General features: G+C 53.5%; 2 protein-coding genes across 2 annotated transcripts in view; one reads left to right on the top strand and one right to left on the bottom strand.

The window, feature by feature from the left end:
• Positions 1-17087, bottom strand: part of BCOR (BCL6 corepressor) — a 115696-nt gene extending 98609 nt beyond the window's left edge. Inside the window, exon 1 of the mRNA XM_087426782.1 lies at positions 16896-17087. The gene's annotated coding sequence lies outside the window, so the exon portion shown is untranslated. The remainder of the gene's footprint in view (positions 1-16895) is intronic.
• LOC147911949 (uncharacterized) lies at positions 11756-16747 on the top strand. Its single transcript, XM_087426443.1, is given in 10 exon segments — positions 11756-11931; positions 12302-12468; positions 12592-12725; positions 14234-14414; positions 15480-15632; positions 15840-16082; positions 16085-16158; positions 16160-16258; positions 16261-16605; positions 16607-16747. Coding segments are annotated over 10 exon segments (1713 nt in total).
• Positions 17088-21391: the final 4304 nt, after the last annotated feature.

The following is a 21391-nucleotide window of genomic DNA, read 5'->3' as shown; positions in this document are numbered from 1 at the left end:
TTAATCCCGAGAAACGACCTCTTGTTCCCGGCCTCCTGCAAGAGTCAACGCTTTACCACCTCTTCCGCGCACAGCGGCCGTCCGCGCACCCCGGAACCGGGGCTGCTGTCCCCCACGGGGCTGCCACCTGCGGAGGCAGCTCCGGGGGGCGCGGCCTGCAGCACTGTCCCCACCCTTCAAGGGGTTTCTAAGTCGCTTTCGGGGCAAGAGAGGATTTGAAAGTTACCTCTGTGGAAGGGATCTTGATTGGAGATTGTCACTCTATGTCCACTTTTTGACATGCGTTTATGGAGAGCTTGCTAAGAGCTAGGCACTGTGTGTCCTAGGGGAGTCCTAAGTTCAAAAGTGAATTTTTAAAAAAAGCACCCCTGGCCCTCAAGTAATTTACAGTCTAGGTGGGAAGGCAGACTTGTAAATGACTAACTAAACACAATTAAAAGGCAACGCGAAATGAATGTAAACAAGGGGCATGAATCCTGCGGTAAATGGCCTGGGAAAGGGCCAATTAATTATTTTAAAAATAACCTTTACTTCTAAAAATGTAGAATCAGTTCTGGGAGAGGAGAGGGGAGGAGGATAAAAATTTACTAACACTGGATAGTTCCAGGGTTCCAGGGAATAACAGTCATCACTTCTGAAAGGTTGATGTTTAGGAAAAATGGTGAAAGTTTATTTAAACTAAGCAAAATACCAAGAATCAGAAACTTTGGATTCATTTCTCAGCTCCTGGCATTAGCTGGCTGGTAGAGATGCAATTTTCCATTAAAACACAATACCCCCGTTTGAAATCAGTAAAACTCCCACTACACTTTATAAAAAGAAAAGTTCTAGAAAATAAAACTAAAGGGAAGATTAGAAACTTCTAAAAACGTTTCAGACTTAAAGAACATAGGAATTAAAAAAAGAAACACACAGAAAAAAGATGAGCTTATTTGCAGATGGTCTCTAAGATGGGAACGTGCAGAAAACTGTCCCAAGATGATTTGTACAGAGGTTGGAGAGTGTGGGAAAATTAGTCATAGGTCAAAGAAAATTAAGCAAATAAAACAACGAGGCAATTATTAACTCCAGGAAAAAAAAATCGTACGAGAAAGGAAATGCAATCACTGAAGCTCATTTGCCTCAGCAATAAACAATATATATGTGGTCACAAAGTAAACACTGAATATGAATTTAATACGAAATTATGATATAGCCCTATTGTGAGAATGGGGGTGGGGAAGCATGATGCAGAGAACTAAAATCCTCCTCTACCATACTAGGAGGTCAGCAGATGATAGTCACTATGGATGATTCAGAGAAGGCCACATCTACATATTACTTAGCAATATGATGGTATCTCCCAGAAGAAACAGGCAAACCAAGGGAGGGGGCTACCCACAGGGGACTGCTTTTTTGCACCAAGCCTTTACATACTATTTGGCTTTGTAAACTTTGGGCAAATATTCCTTTGTAAAAATACAAATTATTTTAATTAAAAACACACACATACTGAGCCAGCCCTGGTGGGCTAATGGTTAAAGTTCAGCGTGCTTCGCTTCCATGGCCCGGTTCAGTTCCCGGGCACAGAACCACACCACTGGTCTGTCAGTAGCCATGCTGTAGCTGCAGCTCACATAGAACTAGAAGGACTTACAACTAGAATACATACAACTATGTACTGGGGCTTTGGGGAGGCAACAAAAATACACATACTTCGAAGAATAAAACTCTGAGAACTCCCAAACAGTCAATGATATAACTAATGTCCTTTGAAACTATCTTCCTTCAACATACCCAACTGAAATGACCCAAAGTGTGGAAAGAAACAGGGATGGAGGTGAATGGATTTGGGGCTCCTGGCCTATACATTCCTGGTTAGAAGGGAACAGCAAGCCAGCTAAATTTGCCCTTCTCAGAAGAGATGCCATTTATGGCTTTACTGTGAAAATTCCTTTCCCAGTATTAATGCAATTCCGAATACTGATACCGTCCACTGTAGAAATGAACAAGAGTAAGCCTTCCAGGGCTTATTTAGAAGGCTTCCAAAGGCTTCCCCTACCAGCCTATTGCTGACACCAGAAAAGTCCCTCTTTGGAGTTGCTTAATTTTGATTAGGAATTGCTTTCTCCGGATGATCCTCCACTTTTAAATGCAAATTATCTTCATCCATTACACATTAGTGTGAATTTTAGTTCACAGGTAACTTGTTAGGATGTCAAACTCAATTGCACCACCTGTTAGGGTCTTACACTCAAATGCCTACACTCAGTACCTAAAGGCCTGCAGTTAACAACATCCCTTAAAAGCTTCACATTCAAAACCAAAGGAAATATACCCTCTGACACACACCGAAGTCCCACCTTGCTGGCTAAACAAGACACATAGGTAGGGTGACACCCCTATCTTTTTTTTTTTTTACTCCAAATAAAGGCTAGGAAGGACCCAGTAATTTATGAACACTGGACCCTGCAGATGAGAAGTGACAAAACAGAGAGTGAGTAAATGGGCCTACTGCTCCAACCTGCTGGGTCAACACTGGCTTGGTCTGCAGCCTTTAGGCTGGCCCACTCTGCTCCAAGATGCCCTTTTGACCTCTGTCCTGCCCTGTGTCACCATCTCTTTTCTTCTTGATCACAGAGAGAATCTGTTTCTCCTCTGCCCTGAGAACAGAACTGCTACTAGCCTACTCAGTGACATTGTGAGAATTGGAGAAAGGTGCCACTCCTGGGCCTGAATTCCAACCCTCACTCCCTGTCTTGGCAGGGACCTTTGTGCAGTGCACAAACTGCACAACCTGACATGGCGGCCCTGCCTGAGAAGCCAGCTTATTTCAGGGGCCACTCTGCACGTTGCTTGGTTCAGACCCACAAGGTTCCTGCTGAATCTGGGTTTCTTTGGTTTCCAGCATAGAAACAGTCGTCCCTTGCAGACCCAAATCACCTGAAGGGAGGCTGGGGGGAACCAAGTACATCCTGGGAAGTCGAAGTGAGGTCAGGAAAGGGACAGGTAGGTCAGAGTTCACCCAGGAGTTCTCTTCTAACTCTGGGACTTCAATTTTCATTGAGATCTAAAACATGAGCATCATGCCCCAAAGCCTTGCTGAAAATTAAATCTTCATGAGTGAAAAGGAAAGCAGGCCAGAGGGTGCACATGCCTTTTGGATTTTCAAAAACGGGAAAATGATTAGATTTCAAATTTAGGGAAGGTGTGTCACATTAAGGGAGCCAGAGAAAATAATAACTGCCAATTCCAAAGCAAAACAAAATCATGTTTTTCCACCACGTTTCTATCTCTGTCTCCTAGTCGAGCCACAATGAAATAGCAGATCAAATAGCAGATCAAAGGCAGAGGCAAATACAATTATGTCGCCTGTGAACCCCCTAGCATGAAATTAGAAGTCAAACTCCCCATTCAGGGGTTAGAGACAAGGATAATGGGAACCTGGGGCCCTAGAGATGTACCCAGTCCCTTTCAGTCACAACACTATCCATGCTGGATACTTAAAACCACGCCTGGGGGCAGGAGACAAACATTAAGTATTAGAGTAATTCATTATTAGAATAATATATTATTTTTTCCATACTTATTTTAGAAAATGCATTGACTACATTTCTAGCTCTGTGCTACATAAAGATATCTGTATGTTGAAAAAAACTGGGAGGATTTGTAAGCAGATGGTGAAAATAACGCGGCCTGGAGCAATGAAGGGTTACCCCAGATCCCTCCAAGATGGCGGGCAAAGAATGGTGGCTGACAGATTGCCAGTCCTGTCCACTACTTGCTTTCCCTTCCAATGCCGAAGGGCCTAAAACCCATCCGATCCCACCACCCAATCCTTCCTAAGTCCTTCCCACACTTCACAAGCTCGCAGACAGAGCTGTACTTTGATATCTTCTATTTTTCATAAAATCCATATTTGCTTTATGGCTCTTTTACCCTGGCCTAATTTTAGCTCTCTGCCTCCCCCATCCCCCATATAATTTATGCAGCCTCTTGAGGGTACAAGCTCCTATTATAACGTAGACTATTCTGTTTAGAGCCACTGCTAATTAAGCTTCGCTCTCAAGAGTGCCTGGCATAGCTTTTTTTTTTTTTTCCCCCAAGGGCCACAAGTTCTTTGACGCTCCTCCCAATGAGAGGTGGTGTCTGTGTCCCACCCCCTTGAATCTGAGTAGCCTTGTGACTCATTGTAACCAGTAGAATTTAGTAAAAATGATGCCAGTTTGCTGGCATGCTTGTTTCTGGAGTCCTGAACTGCTACTATGTAACTTCAAGTCCTACTACCTTTAAGCCACCATACCACAAGAAGGCCACATGCAGAGTCCGTGTTTGTGCTACAGGACACAGCTGAGGTCCAAGCCAACAGCAAGACACGTGGGTGAGGCAGCCTCCAGATGATTCCAGCCCCTAGCTGTTGAGTCCACCCCAAATTCTGGACCCACAGAGTCCACGAGCAGAATTCAATTGCCTCTGACCTAGCTCCCTTGCAGCTGACACGCTAACACCCTTCTTTTCCGGATAGTAAGTCAGGAAGATCAGTTTTATAACACATAGCTAAATCCACGGAAGAAGGTGAGATGGATTAAAAACAGAAGTGTGGAGGGCAGAACATTTTTGATCGAGATCCAAATCCTCCCCCTTTGATGACACGGTGTCTTGTTCTTCATGGAATCCCTGCAGGACAGTGACCTGCCTCCTCAAATCGGATGTCACATTTCCGCTACAGGATCCGGTTGAAAGGACGCTATCTGTTGTTCCCTCCTGATCTACACTGGCTGCACGAGGGAGCCAGTTCACTGGGCAGGAGAGAGGAACCAAGCATTTCCACCCGGCTAGCTTTGCTCTCCCATCTATGCTTTTCTCTCCCATTTTTCTTGCCTCTTCTTTTCTTTTCTTTTATTTATTTATTCTTTTTGTGAGGAAGATTAGCCCTGAGCTAACATCTGTCGCCGATCCTCCTCTTTTTGCTGAGGAAGACTGGCCCTCAGCTAACATTCGTGCCCATCTTCCTCCCTTTTATATGGGACGCTGCCACAACATGGCTTGACAAGCAGTGTGACAGTGCACGCCCGGGATCCGAACCTGCGAACGCTGGGCCGCCCAAGAGGAGCACGTGCACTTAACCGCTACACTGCCGGGCAAGCCCACCTTGCCTCTTCTTGAAGGTTCTCATGCCATGGATGAGAAGGATGCAATATGGACGGAGTGTCAGCTTACTTCATTTTCTTCGCAATTCCTCCACCATCTCACATCTTTTCTTCCCTGACCTCAACTACCCCATTTGTGTCACACTCCAGACACATGCATTTACATTCACAATAGTCAGAGTCACATCTGCTAAGCCATACCCACAGAATCACCCAGCAGTGCCTTTGGCCCCCCTCCCCCTCCCCCATGATTACCCCCACCCCCCAAGGCAGGCACTCACAGGCTCCTGATGCCCAGGCAGTCCACTGACCCAAACCCACAGCCTACCCTCCAGGGGAAGTGCTGAGCTGGGGGCAGACCTGGGGAGGAGCTGCAAGACATCTGGAATGCAGAGGACTGAGGAGGGGAATGCAGGGAGCCCAGGTCCTAACCCCCACCCCCACCCCCAACAACCAGTGCAACCAGGGAGCAGGAGAAAAGAACAAATCATCTGCAATGTGGAGAAAAACAGGATTTTGGATTGTGTGAGGGGTGGAGGGTGAACGGTGGGGAGCTACTGAACAGGCCAGAATGGGACCAGCAGCAAAAAGAAGTACGTAACACCCCCTTCCTGCCCTGCCAAGGGATGAACTTGCCAAAGATAAAATACAGCCACGAAACAGGAGCAGAGGTCAAGCCCGGAGGGACAATTCTCCCCCTGACCACAGAAAGCCAGTACCAACTGGGATTATCTGTCAGCCACTCATCTCAGGCGGCCTGGCCCTCAGTGCACAACCAGGGCTCAGCCACAAGTCAGCCCTGCACAAGAGAGCCCAAGGGCCTGAGACCTGCCCCTTCCCCAGAGCCTGAGTCCAAAGGCTGGCACAGCACCCCGAGCTCACAGCTTTGGGGCTGCCTGCCCCCGCTGGACAGTGGGGTCCTGGGGCTCCAGTTCACAGGGCTACTGGAACACACATTTTAGAAGCAATTCTCTCTTCTGACCCAGATCCCAGGCCAGTGAGACCTGTGTCCAGCTAGGGTTTTACACGAATGTTCCTTCCTTCACTTCAAACAATATCAGCCCAAACCCTCCCTCACTTCTTCAAGAACAAGGGCACAACATTTATTAAAATCTTCTTATTACTTTCCTGGTGCTTTCCATGCAATTACTTCACCTACTCTTTCCCCAATCTTGTGAAGTAGGCATTCTCATGCCCATTTTACAGATAAGGAAACTGAGGCTCAAAAAGTTTATACAACCACTGGGGCAGAGCTCCCATCTTCAGCTCAGATGTGTCTTGTTCCTGAGCTTTCCACCAAACCTGTGATCTCCCAAACATTTTGATCACATATTTTGTGCCAGGCCTGTGCCAGGCTTGCAAAGATAAAAAAGATGGTCTCTGCCCTTGGAGAGTTTGTGGGCTATTGGGGAGACAGAAACACTGCAATACAGGGGGATAGGGGTTCTGAATGCGGGATAGTCTAAGTACCAGGGAGCCCTTCTGAATGTCTGGACCATCATTGCCCTTCCACCCCACCTCTCTTCTCTTAGCCCCTCTGGTTTCTTCTCACGAGGCCGGTCTTGTTGTCGTTCCTTAGGCACTAGCTGGCAGCTTCCCTCCCATGCCTGTCTCTTTTCTCCTGTCAACGGGGTCTGCACCCACACACCTGGCAGGGATCCTGACACCCTACCTGCCTGGAGAAGCTACCTTGTTCAGGTGGAGGTCCTCGGCCTCTGGGGTCCCAGGGGAAGAGAGAGACTCTGACTGCAGCCCCAGGCTTCCTCAGCTGGGAAATGGGCACAGGGGCCTGGACACTGAGCAGGCTGGTAGGCCCTAGCAAGGCTTTTATTGAAGCCTGTTAAAGGGCTTCGGGCTTCCTTTGATGAAAGGCGCTTGAGTGCATCTGGTTTTGATTACAGGGGAGGAGAAAGCCAGGCAGTCTCTCGGGGGTTGGACCAGTCATCTGGCTCTGCCTTCCTCCGGGCAGAGCTGGCTGCTGGTGAGGCCAGGAGGCCAGGTGTAGGGGGCAGGCAGGAAGCAGAGCCGGTACAAAACCCTTCAAGGCTCCTGACCCCAGCCTCTGGTCCTGCCAGGCGGGACTCTCCAAAACAGCATAGTAGCTCAGAAATGCCAGGCTCCTTTGAGAAAGTCAAGTTCAGAGTGGCTGCTGCCCACCCCTGACCAACAACTCTTCACTGATCTCCGCTCCCTCATCTCCAAAATATCTTCCCATGAACCCCTGACCCTCCAACAACCTTCCCAACTGCTCTTCTCCCTCAGACAAATAGGTCCCTCAACAAAATAGGTCTCTGCCTCAAGGGTTTCCGCAGAAATGCAGACTATTAAAAGTTAAAAACCCCTCAACGTTTTCTTTCTCCTTTTCAACGAGCCGGGTATCATTTCCCATAAAACAGACATCGTTAAGGATTCCACGTCACTGTAACTGACAACCATGCTGAATTAAAGGAAGAGATTAATATTGAAATAAGGTGGCTATCCCGGAACGTCATCAGGCAGTCCCGAGCCGCTCTGTGCCCCGCACCTGTCCCTGCGCGGGACTCCACGCGGGCACAAAAAGCCCTTGGGGGATCGGATGGGTTAAACACAGACCGCGGTTCTAGAAACGAAAATGCATTTTCTTATTCCCGCCCAGATTTAACCCTGCTGCGTGTTATTATTGTCAAGTCTCTTCGCACCACCGTTTCTAAAAAGAAAACCCGTGGGTCTGCGCGGCTCTTCGCCGCCTGCTCGGTTTTCATTGTGCACGCAGCCTGGTCTGTCTGCGTGGATCCAGCACGTCGTGACCGCCTCGCAGGCGCGCACGGACACCCTCGGATTGGCATTTCGATAAGACCTGGGCGCACTGTCTCAGCGGCGACACACACACATACACACACACAGGTAATAAAGGGCTACCCTCATCGCAACTCATAATTAGAGATGACCTTTGCGAAAGGCAATTAAAATATGGTCACGATCGATGCGCTTGCCCCTTTCCAACAAGGAAAATACCCAGGTGTTGGCTTCAGGAGGCTCCACCTGGCCCGGCCAGGAAGCCTCCTCCAGCTCATGAATGAACTCTTTCTCCCGGGAAGCTTCGATTCTCCGCTACCTACGCGAGCGCTGGCTCGCCCCCTCCCCTTCCCCTCCCCCACCATTGCTTTGGCAGCCAGGAGCTTGCTGGCGGCAGCGGGGCTTTGTCATCTGAACGCACACACAGACACGCACACGCGCGCACCCGGCCACCACGGGACCGCGGCGGCCGCTGCGCCGCGTCCTTACTCGCTGCGCTCCCCTCCCCGCCCCCTCTTTTTAAGAGCTCCTCCAAACCCTTTCTTCCGTCCTTCATGTGTGCGGTCCTTTTAATCGAGGAGCTCGGGAAGCATTTTAGGGGGGCCTCCCGCGGGGCGCGGGACGCAGGACGCGCTCGGAGAGGACGCGTGGGCAGCTGGGCTTTGTTCTGCCCCTTGCCGGGGTCAGGAGGGCGGAAAAGCCTCTGCCGCGCTGGGGCCTACCCGCGAGTTGGCGGCGGCTAACACCAGCAGCCTCCCCCCAACCTCCACCAAACTGGAACGTGAAATCCCCTCCGGAGTTCACTCCGGCCTTGGTCCGGGTGGGGCGCATCGCCCCGGGGAGGGTCTCCTGGTCCACAAGTGGCTCTCCCCATACAGACAAATGTGCACTGTCATTATGGTGGCTCCTGTTGCTCGAGGCCCCGGGGGTGCTCCGGCGGCGCGCGCGCACCCCACCCCTACGCAGCGCGGAGGGCGAGGCGGGGGAGCCCAGGGGCTGGGACTCCCCGGGGGGCCGCCTGGAGGAGACGCCGCGTTGGGCCTTCCCGCACCTCCTGGCTGCCTTCCGGGACTGCGAGCACGAAGCCAGGGCGGCCTCTCGCCTTTCGTTACCGGGCCTACGAAAGCAGCAGCCCAGGCAAATATGTAGCTATTAAAATTAATCGCCCTGCGTTGTCAGCTGAACATAATGCAAATTATTTATGGGCTGTCTGCGCAATATTTATCATCGTGCAGGCTCCAGGCGCTTCGTGCCTCCCGGCCTCCCCCGCCCGCCCCAGCCCGCGCAGGGCGAAGCTGCGCGCAGGCTGCGGCTGCTGCCAGGGGCCTCTGGGCACCGGAGTGGGGTTCCCAGGGCGAGGCCGCGAACCAGGCTGCCTTCCAGGGGGAGAGTTTCACTTTAGTTTCTGCCATTCATTCCACATTTGTTGGAGGTCTACTACGTGCAAAATTAGGAGGGTCTGCGAAATTAGGGAGTAAACCAATTTGGAGAAATCTGAACCAGACCAGACAAGCTCGGGCCCGAGGGGCGATGCAGGCGAAGGCTCCTCGGCTGCCCAAGTGAATTTTCTATGGCTCCAGTCTGTCCTCCAACCCGGGAAACCCATGTTTGCAGCAGCTGGATTCGCACTGAGAGAAACCGAGGGCATCGGAGGTGCCCGACAGATCCGAGCACAACGCCGTCGACTGGAACAGGAATTCGGTGTCCTTCGAGCCTCAAAACTTGTTTGCAGATCGCAGATAACAGATTAACTGCTAATTGTCGAAATCGGCCAACCATTCAGTTTATCACTGCTGGGGGCCCTTTGGTATTCGCTGCACTTTTTATATGTAAAAACTGCCTTGGTACCTCCTAAACGGCTTTTGTGTGGCTTTTGTTTCTCTTTCAAATACGGTGTTTTAAAAACAGCAGCAACACGCCACCCCACCCCCCTCTCCAACCAAGCCTTCTCGTTTGAGAAAAAAAAAAAGAAACCCAGGCGGAGAAATAATCTATAGGACAATCCCCCCCTACTGGTCGGCGCTGGCGTTAGGGCTTTTTACGCAGATCGAGTCACCCTGGGCTGCAGAGGTAAACAGGCTTTCTGCACCGCTGCTAAATGAATCACGAGGGGAAGAACGAGGACTGCGGGGTGGGGGCGGCCTCAGGATCCGGGCTGGGTGCCAGGGAGGGGAGGGCGCAGCACGGGGGGCAGTGGAGCGGAGGCGAGTTGACCCTGCCCGGAGGCCTCAGGCCAGGGAGGGGAGAGGAAGGTGCGTAGGCGGTCTAGCCAGAGGCCCCAACTAGCAATCTGCGAGGCAATGTGAATGCGCAACCTGGGCCTCCATACCCAGCGCGCCTGGGAGCCACCTGGGGCCGGTCACGCTGCGTGAGTCCATCTGCGGGGAAGGAGGTCACGGGACGCTCCTTCCCACACAGTTGTAGCAGCTCTGGACCTTCAGGACGCAGAAGGAGGCCTAGGTCTTTCTTCTGATGTTCATTTTAAGCACATTATTGCCCTTCGTCCCTGTTCCCACTCCGAACACCTCGCACTTAGCTGACCAAGCCTGAGTCGGGGCCTACTTCCGGGGTCCTGGGGGATGGAGTGGCTATGGTATTTGTTCTCCAGACTAACAGACAGGTACAGAGCCAGAAAGCTACTTCGAATTTATATTCTTCATCCAGTTTTCTTCTCCTTAGAATGTGGTTTGACCCAATTTAGAGGTCTTTCCCCCCCCAACCCCCAATTTTTGACAGGGAGTTTTCGTAGCACATTCCAAAGATTCTCCCATTACTTCAGAAACTTAATTTGAAGGGACGTAAAAGAAAAGGAGGCTCAAAATATTAAGTTGCTTTTGGAGTCCGTTTATCTCGTACATTCCTGCATGGATTTGAGGAAGGGCTGATTTTTACTTTGTTTCGTTTTTTAATCAGCAAATCACTGTTTTTTAGGGTAAGAGACTGAACGTTAATCGCAGTGAAGTGGACGGATCATGCCCCGTTTACAAAGTGCTTTAACACTTTGGTCCTCAGCATCCCACCCGAGAGGGGCAGGGTATTATTCCCATTTTACATACAAGGAGACTGAGCGCCATAAGTTTCAAGAATCTAGGCTTCCTCATTAAACTGGGGCCAGAAACCAGGTGAAATCCGCCTGCTCCTGCCTGCATCCACCCTCCTCTAGATCAATGTCATCTAGTAAATGCGGCATCTTTTTCTGAGATGTATCTACTGGAACCCAGGCCACCCTCCGGGCTGAGGCAGCCCCCACCGTCCACATTTTAGGCAGTTCCTTCTACAGCCTGCAAACCGCACGGATCGTCTCTTACAACTGTCTGTTTACTCACTTCCCTCCACCGGGTCAATTCCGACTCCAGGCCCGGGAAGACAATTTTAAAGTGTTTCTGCAGACAGACCCTCTGGCCGCGCCGGAAGCGTTTTATGGACCTGTGAGCCGAGTTAATCCCAGGAGGGGCGGCAGGATTAGTCCCTGGTGTGGGTGGGGGATTCCTGTGTTAAGGTTTAATCCCCATGGGAGGAGAAGAGATGGGGGTCAAGTGGCTTCTGCAATTTGTGCCCCCTCCCCATGAAACTCCCAGATTTGGGCCAAGGCGGATGGAAACTGAGGCATGTAGCCCTGGACCCCCAAAGCCTTCATCCTCAGCGAGGCGTGGTATAGGGGGGCGGAGGGCGCCCCGAGCGGACGCACCCTGGGAGACCAGTACGGACATGGAGTGCGAGTGGAGAGTGCAGTCGTGTGTTTTTTCCCCAGGTTTTATTCTTCCAGCCCTGTGGAAAGGAGAGCCGCAACCCGGGGAGGGAGCCGGAAAGAAACACTTAATCACCGGCGTCTCGCTGCTCGTCACGCGAAGATGGCAGCGGCTCCCCTGGGTTTCAAGGTTCCGGGAAAGGCGTGTGTTCTGCCTTCAGGCGCGCGGGCTGCTGCCTCGGCTCGGCGGCCAGCCCGGGCTCACGGAGCCTCTCCCAAGGCCCGCAAGTGCGGCGAGGCCGGCCAGCCTGCCCCTCTGCAGGCCCCGGCGGGGCGGTGGTGAGGGCACGGGTTCCATGGATCTTCGCGAGCTAAAAGTAAAGGCTCGAGAAGGAGAGAAGCTGATGGTCCTGTGCCGCCTCAGACCACGACCGCCCCCGCCCCCCCCCACCGGCCCAGGCACGCAGGGGCGTCAAGCTGCAGCCCATACATGATGCTGGCTAGACTCCTACTAGCGGTGGCCAGAGGCTGAGCCAGCCTTTGCGAGAGAGGGGATTTATCGCCAGCCCCATTCACGTGCAGGCCCCACTGCCTGGCTCTCCCCTTTCACCCCCAGGCCATCATGAAACACAGAGCGCACAGGTCCCTGCCAGCTGCGGCCACCTCCCGGAGGGGGGATGGCATCCACAGGCCTGGCTGCACGCCCCAGGGGTGCCAGCGTGCGCACGGACGCTAAGGAAGAGGAGGGCAGCGCGGCCCCTCCACCCGGACTCTTCCCTGGCGCAGCACACAACCGCCACGGGCTTCCGAAGCGCCGGAGCGGAGAGGAGGAAGGGAAGGCGGAGGCCCGGGAGGCGGGCTGCGCGCTTGGAACCCGTGTGTCTGTGTGTGTGTGCGCGCGCGCCCGGAAAGGGGGACGAGTGTTTAGGGGAGGCAGTGTGAGTGTGAGCAACCCGGAACCAGCCGTCCCAACCGGGACTGACTAGCTGGCCTCTCCAGCCCCCGGCTGTGGGGCTCAGTGCCCAGGGCTAGCGGCTCAAGCGAAGGGGAGCCCGGAGCTACGGAAAGCGCTGCCGGGCGTGCGGCCAGCTCCTCGGGAGGAGCCCGGGGGCGCGCCTGGAGCCCAGGGACTGGTGTGACCCAACCGCCCCCGCAGGCGGCGGTTTTGCTCCGCCTCCCGCGACCACTGACACTCGGCGATAAGGAGTTCCTCGGCAATCGGCTGTCCCCAGCCCCCAGTCACCTCCGGCGGACGTGAACGCCGGATGCTATGCGGCGAGGTGGGGCGAGGGGCCTTTGCACTGCAGTCCCTGACCCCTTCTCAGGCGCAGAGCCACAATAACGTGCTTCTGTACGACGCTCCGGAACCTTCCTTTGCAAAATAAGGGCCAAATGTTGGGCCTTCTCTTCTCGTAACTTTTTTCTTTGCACATTGGGGGCCCCGCAGTCCCCTCGGAACCCCCACCCCCAAGCAGCTTGCCTTCACTACACAACACTGGAGAGATGGCACAGCCCTCCCTCCTTCCCTCCCTCGGGGCAATCCCTGACCTATCGAAAGCTGTGCAGCTTCGGGCAAGCCGCTTAACAGTTCTGGGCCTCAGTGTCCTCATCTGTAAAACGAGCCAATAATAGTGTCTAATTCATAGGGTTCTGAGGCTAATATGAGTTAATACGTAAAGCGCCTAGAACGCCTCCTAGCATGCAGTGCTACAACGTGTTTGCTGTTACGGATTTGGTACTCTCTTACCTTAGGATGGGGTGAGGGTGAGAAAAACGTCCAGGTTCAACTTCCCGGAGGCCTATATGGAGTCAGGGGTTCGGACAGGGTGGAAAGGGCACTATCGCCCACAAAAACGTTAAGCAAATATGGGCTCAAACTGTCTCGACTAGACTTTCCCTTAAAGCCCTGCGTGTGTGGTGGTGATGTAGGGGGGAACGTGGGCTTTAATGGCACTCATTTAGACTGGATTAATGGGAAGCTCCTGCCAGGGCTCAGGCACCATTATCCACCCTCTTCCTGAGGCCTTGGGCGAAAGGCACTGGTTTAGAAGACCTGCAGTCGACTTTTCCAGGACACCCTTTTTGATGGCTCAAGGCCACCTCCTATAAATCAGTTCTGGGAGGCCCTGGGCAAAAGCCACATCCTCTAGGGGGGTGTACTTTAGCCAGGGCATGTGGCAGGCCTAGTCCCTGGGCTATTGGTAGGCCTCATTTTAGGGACACACAAATGCACACTATTTATGTAAACAGAATCAGTCGGATTTCTAATTTCAAAAAGCTTTCCATTTCCTTTGAAATGGGGTCTCCTGCACCATGAGGAGGAGTTGGGGCAAAGAAGGGCCTTGAGGAGGCCTGGGCGCCACTCACTCCCCGCTTGGCCTCTCCCAGGTCACTCATAATTCATTACGTGGGACAGCCTTTTCCTTTTCAAAGACAACGCAAATGGCCTTTCCCTTACGTGGCTGCCGGGTGTTTGCCTAATCACTGAAATGTGTTGGCGGTGCGCTCTCGCTCTGCTCTCAGTTGATCCTTATCGGAACTGTGTGTGCCAGGCTGCCAGCCCCGCGAAAGACAAAGACGTGGGCGCCTCCAGGTTTGCTCCCTAAGCCTCAGGGTCACCTCCGGGGCTTCCCCTTCACAGCCGCTGCTGGCCAGCCTCCGGAACAAACCCGCAGCCCTAAGTCAGAATTCCAGTTCTCGAGCGCCACCCGGAGAGTTCACATTTCCCCTCCTCCGAGGCCGCGTGGTGTGCAAGCAAGAGTCCGAGGGCGGCGGCAGCACACGTCTGGGGGGGGGGCAGTGCTCCCCGCACCCAGCAGCACGTACGCAGGAAAAGAAAAAGTCAAGAGGAAAACGTGGGCTATAAAAGCCAAAACCTTGGGCTATCTACTAAGTACGAACAACCTCAGGCAGGAGTTTGCAAGGAGTAAGCAACCCCCAAATAGAAACTACAACTAAAATAAATCCCCTTTTAGAGTTACATTAAAAGTCCTCGATGATGGAGTGCAAAGGGGACCACGCCTTCTTAGGACACACGGGCCGTGCCAAGATACATCATGCTCAGCCCGGCACCTCCTACACACACGTTTAATACCAGGCAAAGAGCAAGGTTCTCATCTACCAATTAACCAGATCTCACAGTATTTTTAACTGATTCAATGTGTACTTGATTTAAAAAAAAAAAAGATTGATCTTGCTTGAAAGATACATGGACAACCTGTATTTAGATGGGCTAAGTTCCAGCAGCCGTCTGACCACATTTGTCTGGTCTCTCTAAGAATCCACGTTTTCTAGCCCGGGAAGAGGCAGGCGGCCCTGGTGGCTCCTCCTTCGGCGGTTTCCTGGCGAGGCGCCCATCCTCCCCAAGCACCGGGAACGGAGGCGGCCGCATTAATACTCGCGGGCAGCCTGCTCTGACCTATACTGTCATTTTTTCCATCGGTCAGAACCGGCCGGGGGGGATGGGGTTCTCCTCCGAGGGGCTCTGCACGGATCATTGGGTTTTCCCCGGCGAACTTAACACGGAGGCAAAAGGGGCAGATGGAAACCAGGCCTCGGCTGGCCGGGCGCGCGTAAGCGCCGCAATCGGCAGCTCGACGCAAAGCCAGGGCTGGATTTTCGCGGCCCGGGCCCGGCGGCCTCCCGGCGCCGGCGCGATCCTTTCTCCCTCGGGCTGAGCAAACGTGCTCGCCTAATTCCGCCCTGGAGACAGCAGCTGTGCGGCGACTGGGGGAAAAAAACCCGCAACTTTTCCAACAGTGTATGCGCACAGGAGAGGTGAAGGCCCACCCCGATTCTGTGCACGTACCGACACAGCATCTAATCAATGTCACTGCGAGGAATACGCTTCCGCGGCAGGCGACACCCCCGCCCCCGCCAACCTGCAGGAGGGAGGGGGGGATGCAAATGGCGTCTCAGGTCGTCCCAGACTGTGCACAGCTCCCGCTGCCGCGACTCCAAGCAGACGTCGCAGCAGGCAAAGCGCTGCCACTCTGGGGACTTGAACACGCTGGCGGCCCGCGCCCCTCTCCTGCGCCCAGGTCTCGGGAAAAGGAACTAGCACCACTCCCGGTTCCGAGGCCATTCCCCTGCCCCCACCTCCGGAAAAGCCCCCCTTCCCCGACTGGAGGGGGGGCGCGCGGGAAACTTTGCGAGACGACTGTTCCCCGACTTCCCCGCGTGGCATCGGAGAGGAATGTGGGTGGCTTTTCCGTCCGAGGCCTGACCACACTCCCCCACTCTTCCAGGCCTCGGGCCTGAACCTCGTGGACTCGGGGTGGGGGGACATTTCGGGCCACTCGGGGGGGATACCAAAGTCAGGCGTCCTCAAGGGCTCTGGAGGATGGCCAAGTTTGTGTCCTTTCCCTCCCACGCCGGAGTAGCGCGCGCCACTTTGGGGAAGCGTGAGACTCCTCAGCCCCAGCCACGAGGCCACTCCTGTCTTCAAGGTGGGGCCGATGGTTTCTCTACAGCACCCTCTCCTGCTCTGCGGCCCCGAACGGCTCCCACACCCCCGGGGAGCCCCCAGAGATGGCCCGCGCCTTCCCTCGCCCGCTCTTCCGGGGGAGGAGGAGGCGTGTGTGTGTGTGGTGTGCACCACGATTCCAGCTCGCGCCCTCCGCGGAGCCACCTCGGCAGCCCTCCCTGGCCACGGCCTTAGCCTATCTCTGCCCGGAGTCGCCCTGCTGGATGCAGCCTCCTCCACGCGTAATGGGGAGCCCCTGGGAGGCAAGCAGGGATGGCGGTTCCGGTCGTTCCGGGATTTGCGTGCAAGAAGAAAACAAGGCCGGCGACTACAAGAGCGGCGCCTCCATTCTCGGGGTTCAGCCGCCCGAGCAGTCTCCGCGTCGGTCCCGCTATCGCCACTCGTGCCTAGGGGGACCGCTTCCGCACCCCCACGCCACCCCCCGGCAATTTCTCGTCCCGCCTGTGCGGCACCACGCGGAGCTCCGAGCACTCTGGCTCCCACACCAGCCCCTCCATAACTCGCGCGCCTCCCGCGCCACGGGCTCGGGGCGCCGCTCGCTCTCAGCGCCCCGGGTACGCCGGTTCCACCCTCGGCTGCGAAAGCCGCCGCCCCGCGCCACCCCCGCCCGGCCCGGCCCTTGTCCCAGCCTAGCTCCCCCGCCAGCTGCGCCGCCACCGCCGCACGTGACCCGCCCCCGTCGCGGCTTCCGCTGAGCTGCCTGTTCCGGAGCACAAACAATTTCTGCTCTGACGCGGGGTCTCTCGGGCCCTGGCGTCCTCTCCTCCCTACCCGCCCCCCCCCTTCCGGGTACGAGAACTCAAAACAACTCGCTGACCTTCGGGCGGACCAGCTCCGGCTTCCACCGACTCCGGCATTCCGTTCAAACCCAGCAGCAGCAGCTTCTAAGATTTCACTCTGCGCTGGGCTGGGGGGAGGGAGTGATTTCTCCGGGAGGGGGTGTCTCAGATCGAAAGAGCCACTTCATGATCCTTCCTCTCCTCCGAAGTGAGTTTTAGACTCTCCGGAGGCCCTGGGGAAACTCGAGCAGCCGCCCGCAAAGAAAGCTCCCCCCCAACACACACTCACACACATACGCCGCCTTGACTAGTGTCTGACCCGATTTCCAGGGTCACGGCCCAGCAGCAGAGGGCCTGGCCAGCCTCAGAAATACCACCAAGCGGTGGACTGTGGCACCGAGCAGAGCTGGAGTGGGCTGGAGGTATTGCGCTAAACAATAGCAGCTCCCGTTTCCGCGCTCTTTGCTGAGTGCTTCACAAGCCCTCCAACTTTACAGATCAAGAAACTGAGGCCTAGAGAAAGGTCAGTTAAGTAACTCGCTCAGAGTCACCCAGCTAGTTAAATGACTTAATGGGAATTTGAACTCAGGTCTCCCAGAGCCAAGGGTGGCTACACATTATGCTGTAGAGCTCACCTTGGAATCAAAAGTACAGACCCACCTACAAAACTTAGAGTTCGCCTGAAGGCTATGTATTTTGCGTGTTGCTTTGTGGCTGGCGCATAGGCACTCAAAAAATATTAGTGGAATGAATGGGTGTCTGAATAAATGATTGACAGAATCATTGATGGCAAGTGATTTTAGAGAAAACAGCCCCAACCATTGTTCCTTCTAAGAGGATTGTTTTACCTTAATAAAATCTCTAGTTGTTTTTTGAATGTTTGCAGGTAACAGGAAACTCTTATTTAAAAATATATTAGCTTCCCACCCCTACCCCCCAGCCAATCAGCCTGGCAGCATTTGAACTTGCTGGGGCACACACCCAAAGCAGCTTTTACTTGGTCTCAGCCCTTTTTTCCCCACCCTGTTCCTTCTCTGTAGGTTTCTGCTCAGGATCAGGCAGCCTGGATCTGCATTTGTAGTGATTCTGAACATATAGCAAGAAAGAAGGAGTGTACACCCACCAAACATGGCTCATTGGCTTCCCTTCCACAGGCCAGTGCTGATGGGGTGGGGGGAGCATGGCTTGCAGCTCACTGGTTATTTTTTAATTCACGGACCACATAAGGAACACCACCATCCGTGCAGCTTGCTTCAAAGTCGCAGCCCTCACCAGCTGCGAGGTCACATGTCTCGGAAGGCAGTCATCTACCTTAACCAACAGCTCTGAGATGCTGGTCAGTGGGACCACATCTGCGATTTGGAGAGCTGCCACTGGTGCTCTGTTCTGTCCCACTCTTTCCGGTGGCCCAAGAGAGGATGTGATTAAAAAAAAACCATTCGGATATTTAGATAATCCAATAGAATGTAAGCATCAGATGATTTCCAAGGAGGCTATAGACTTCAGTCCCACGTGGCCAGATCATAGCTGAGAACAGCCTTGCCGAAACTCACTTACCCCTGGTGCAGGGGGTACTGGTGACAAGTGATGCTGAACCAGAGGTTCAGGATGCTAATTTGATTTATTATCTGTGTACAGCCTGGGGAGGAGAAAAGGCTCATAAAAGTGTTCTAGGCTGGTCGTTCTGAATGTGAGCATTTATTTATCTGCAAAGCCGCCAAATGTCCCTGCAGGAAGTCACGGGCACAGCAACCCCTGACTGCACAGACAAAAGTCTCCCCTTTACACAGGGCCGCTGTTATTGTTTCCAGCAGCTTTGTGCTTTCCCTGGGGGAAGAGGAGAGTCACATAGCGAGTTTTCTTCCTCTTTTCTCACGCTGCAGAGGAAGTGATGTTGTGGAAACAGTGGCATTAACTTGGCCTGCAAATCGCATCGGAGCCAGAGTTGGGAAAAGCTCGTGCAAGGTGGCATTGCTATGGCTTTCCTCTTGCAGGCCCCAAGAAACCCCAGCCTGGGTCTGAGCATACGGATGGAGCACACACACAGGTGGCACCCGGGGAGTGGATGCTCCTGACCCCTTGAGCCTGCTTCCCACTAGGAATAAAGTCCCCAAAGGGCTTCTGGAGCACTTTCTATTCATTCTTCATTCATTTATTGGACAGCATTTAGGGCTTCCCCCGTTTGTGCCACGAACGGTGCTGGGCCTGGGTATGCAATGGTAAGCAAGAGGTATGGTCCCTGCCCTCATGTAGCTTACATTCTACTTTGCCTCGCACACAAAAGGTGCCAGATATGGTCCTGACCATCAAATCTTGTAGGTCCTGCCTCCTTAACATCTATCCCGTGCTCTTCCTCATCCAGCTGCCTTCATTCAGGATCCTTGAGGACTCTTCCCTGAACAACTGAACCCCCCTCCTGAAACTCACCTCCTCCATTTGATCATGCTACCCACTGCTTTAAATCCTTCAAACAGCAAGAAGGGGAGGGACAAGGGGTGAAAGGGGCATCCCCTTCCAGCTGAGTCAGTCTCCTTTATAAAGATTTCTTGAAAGTCCCACCCAGTGATTTCCACTTATGTCTCATTGGCCATCTCTTGCTGCAAGGAAGGCTGAGAAATGTTACCTTTTAGCTTGGGTACATGCTGCCTCAAGTTACTAAGGAAGAGGGGTGATGACTATTGGGGTAGGCAGCCAGCCACCCCTGCTCGTATACTCGAAGAGAGTATGTGACGGATAGTGTGAAAATACTTAGTAAGTGGTCGGAGAGGTTTCAGTAGAGACCTTTTGGGGTCTATTCCTGGTTCACATCCCGGTTCTCTGGGAACTGCCCTTCCTCTCCTCCCCAGGGGTGGGATGCCGCAGCCTCTACGTTGCTGTAGCTACAGGTGGAACTTGCCCCTAGCTGAGCCAGTTCTGTTCTTTTTCCTGGGAATGGGGGACGGGGAGAAAGAAAGCTGGTCAGTCAGTGCAGTCACACAGCCTCGTGCTCAGGAGAGCCCCATGCTTGGGGTTTAATGCTCTGCGGTTGCCATCTTGACATTCTGAATAATATTACTGTGAATTTGTGTTTGGTAGGTGAAGTCTCATGGGACGATGGAGCACACACCAGGGGCTTGGAGCCTCGGCTCATGTACAATCCCACCTCCTGCTGCCTCCTGGCTCACCTCCCTGAGATGGGTGGCCTCCCGCATGCCACCCTGGCCTTAGGACTGCCGCTGCCCTCTGCCCCTGGCTGGGGCCTGGGTGCTAACATTGGGGAGGTCGGTCAGGGTCGGGTGTGCCTCACTGCATCTTGGGGTGGGGCAAGGTGGCAGCCTTCCCCGCCCAGGCTGGCAGGGCCACAGCACATTTGGCTGGCCACTCTGCAGGGCCTCTCACCCACCGCAGATCCAGGCACCGAGTGTGTCCCGGCATGCAGGTCGCGATCCCTTGGAGGCCGCCGACTGCCATGGATTGAGGCAGTGGGCCTGTGGGAAGGGGAGATTGACTTCCCTGTCCCTGACTGGGGCCCTGCATTTTAATTTTGTTCCGGGCCCTGCAAATTATGTAGTCAGCCCTGCCAGACTGCGCGGGGCCATTGTGTTCGAGTCTGTGTATGCCAGGCCAGGAAAAGCCAATCTACAGAAAGGCAGAGAATAATAAGAGTGCCTTCAGAAACACGGGGCCCCAGAGAGGGCAAAGATGGGTTCCTGAAGGGGGTTCAGTGCCGGGGTCCTGCCTCCTGGGCCTGTCTGCACTTTTGCTCCTGTGTTCTTCTAATCAATTCCCTTCTGTTCCCTGTGCTTCTATGAATGGATTTCCCTGATTGCCAACTAAAAGCTCCCCAACCAAGACAAAAAAAAGAGCTTGGCTTGCAGTTCATAGTATTGGGCTTCAGTCCCATCGTTGCCATTTAACTAGCAGTGTGATATTGGGCGAGTTAGTTATTCTCTCTGAGCCTTCATTTCCCCAACCTTAAAAAATGACTAGATGTGGGCCAGCCCTGGTAGCCTAGTGGTTAAGTTTGGCGTCCTCTGCTTCGGCAGCCAGGGTTCAGTTCCTGGGTGTGGACCTACGCCACTTGTCTGTCAGTGGCCATGCTGTGGCTGCGGCCCACATACAGAAAGAGGAAGATCAGCAGCAGATGTTAGCTCAGGGACCATCTTCCTCAGCAAAAAAAATAAAAAATGACTGGACGTAATGGTGCCAACATTGTAGATTGCTATGAAGATTATCTGTTTGTGTCCCTTTTTGTTAATAGGAGGATTTAAGGCACAAAATATGCAGGAAATTTAGAGTGAAATGACTCCCTTCTCTCACTGTTTTCTCAGTACTTAAATACTGCTTATTTGAATCTGGTTAACTCAAGGAGTTAGAATAGGGTCAAACAAGATGGATGTCATAGGGTTGAGCACTGGACAGGTTTGCTTAGCACATTTCCATAACTAAAGACTAAACCCATATGGTCGATACTCCGGTTACCTATTGCCACGCATCGAACAGCCCCCACACTAGTGGTTTAATGTAACAACCATGTCACTGTATCTCATGATCT

Source organism: Ceratotherium simum, chromosome X (assembly GCF_057802395.1).
Source record: "Ceratotherium simum simum isolate JZ-2026a chromosome X, ASM5780239v1, whole genome shotgun sequence".
NCBI lineage: Eukaryota > Metazoa > Chordata > Mammalia > Perissodactyla > Rhinocerotidae > Ceratotherium > Ceratotherium simum.
This window is presented reverse-complemented; position numbering and strand designations above follow the sequence as displayed.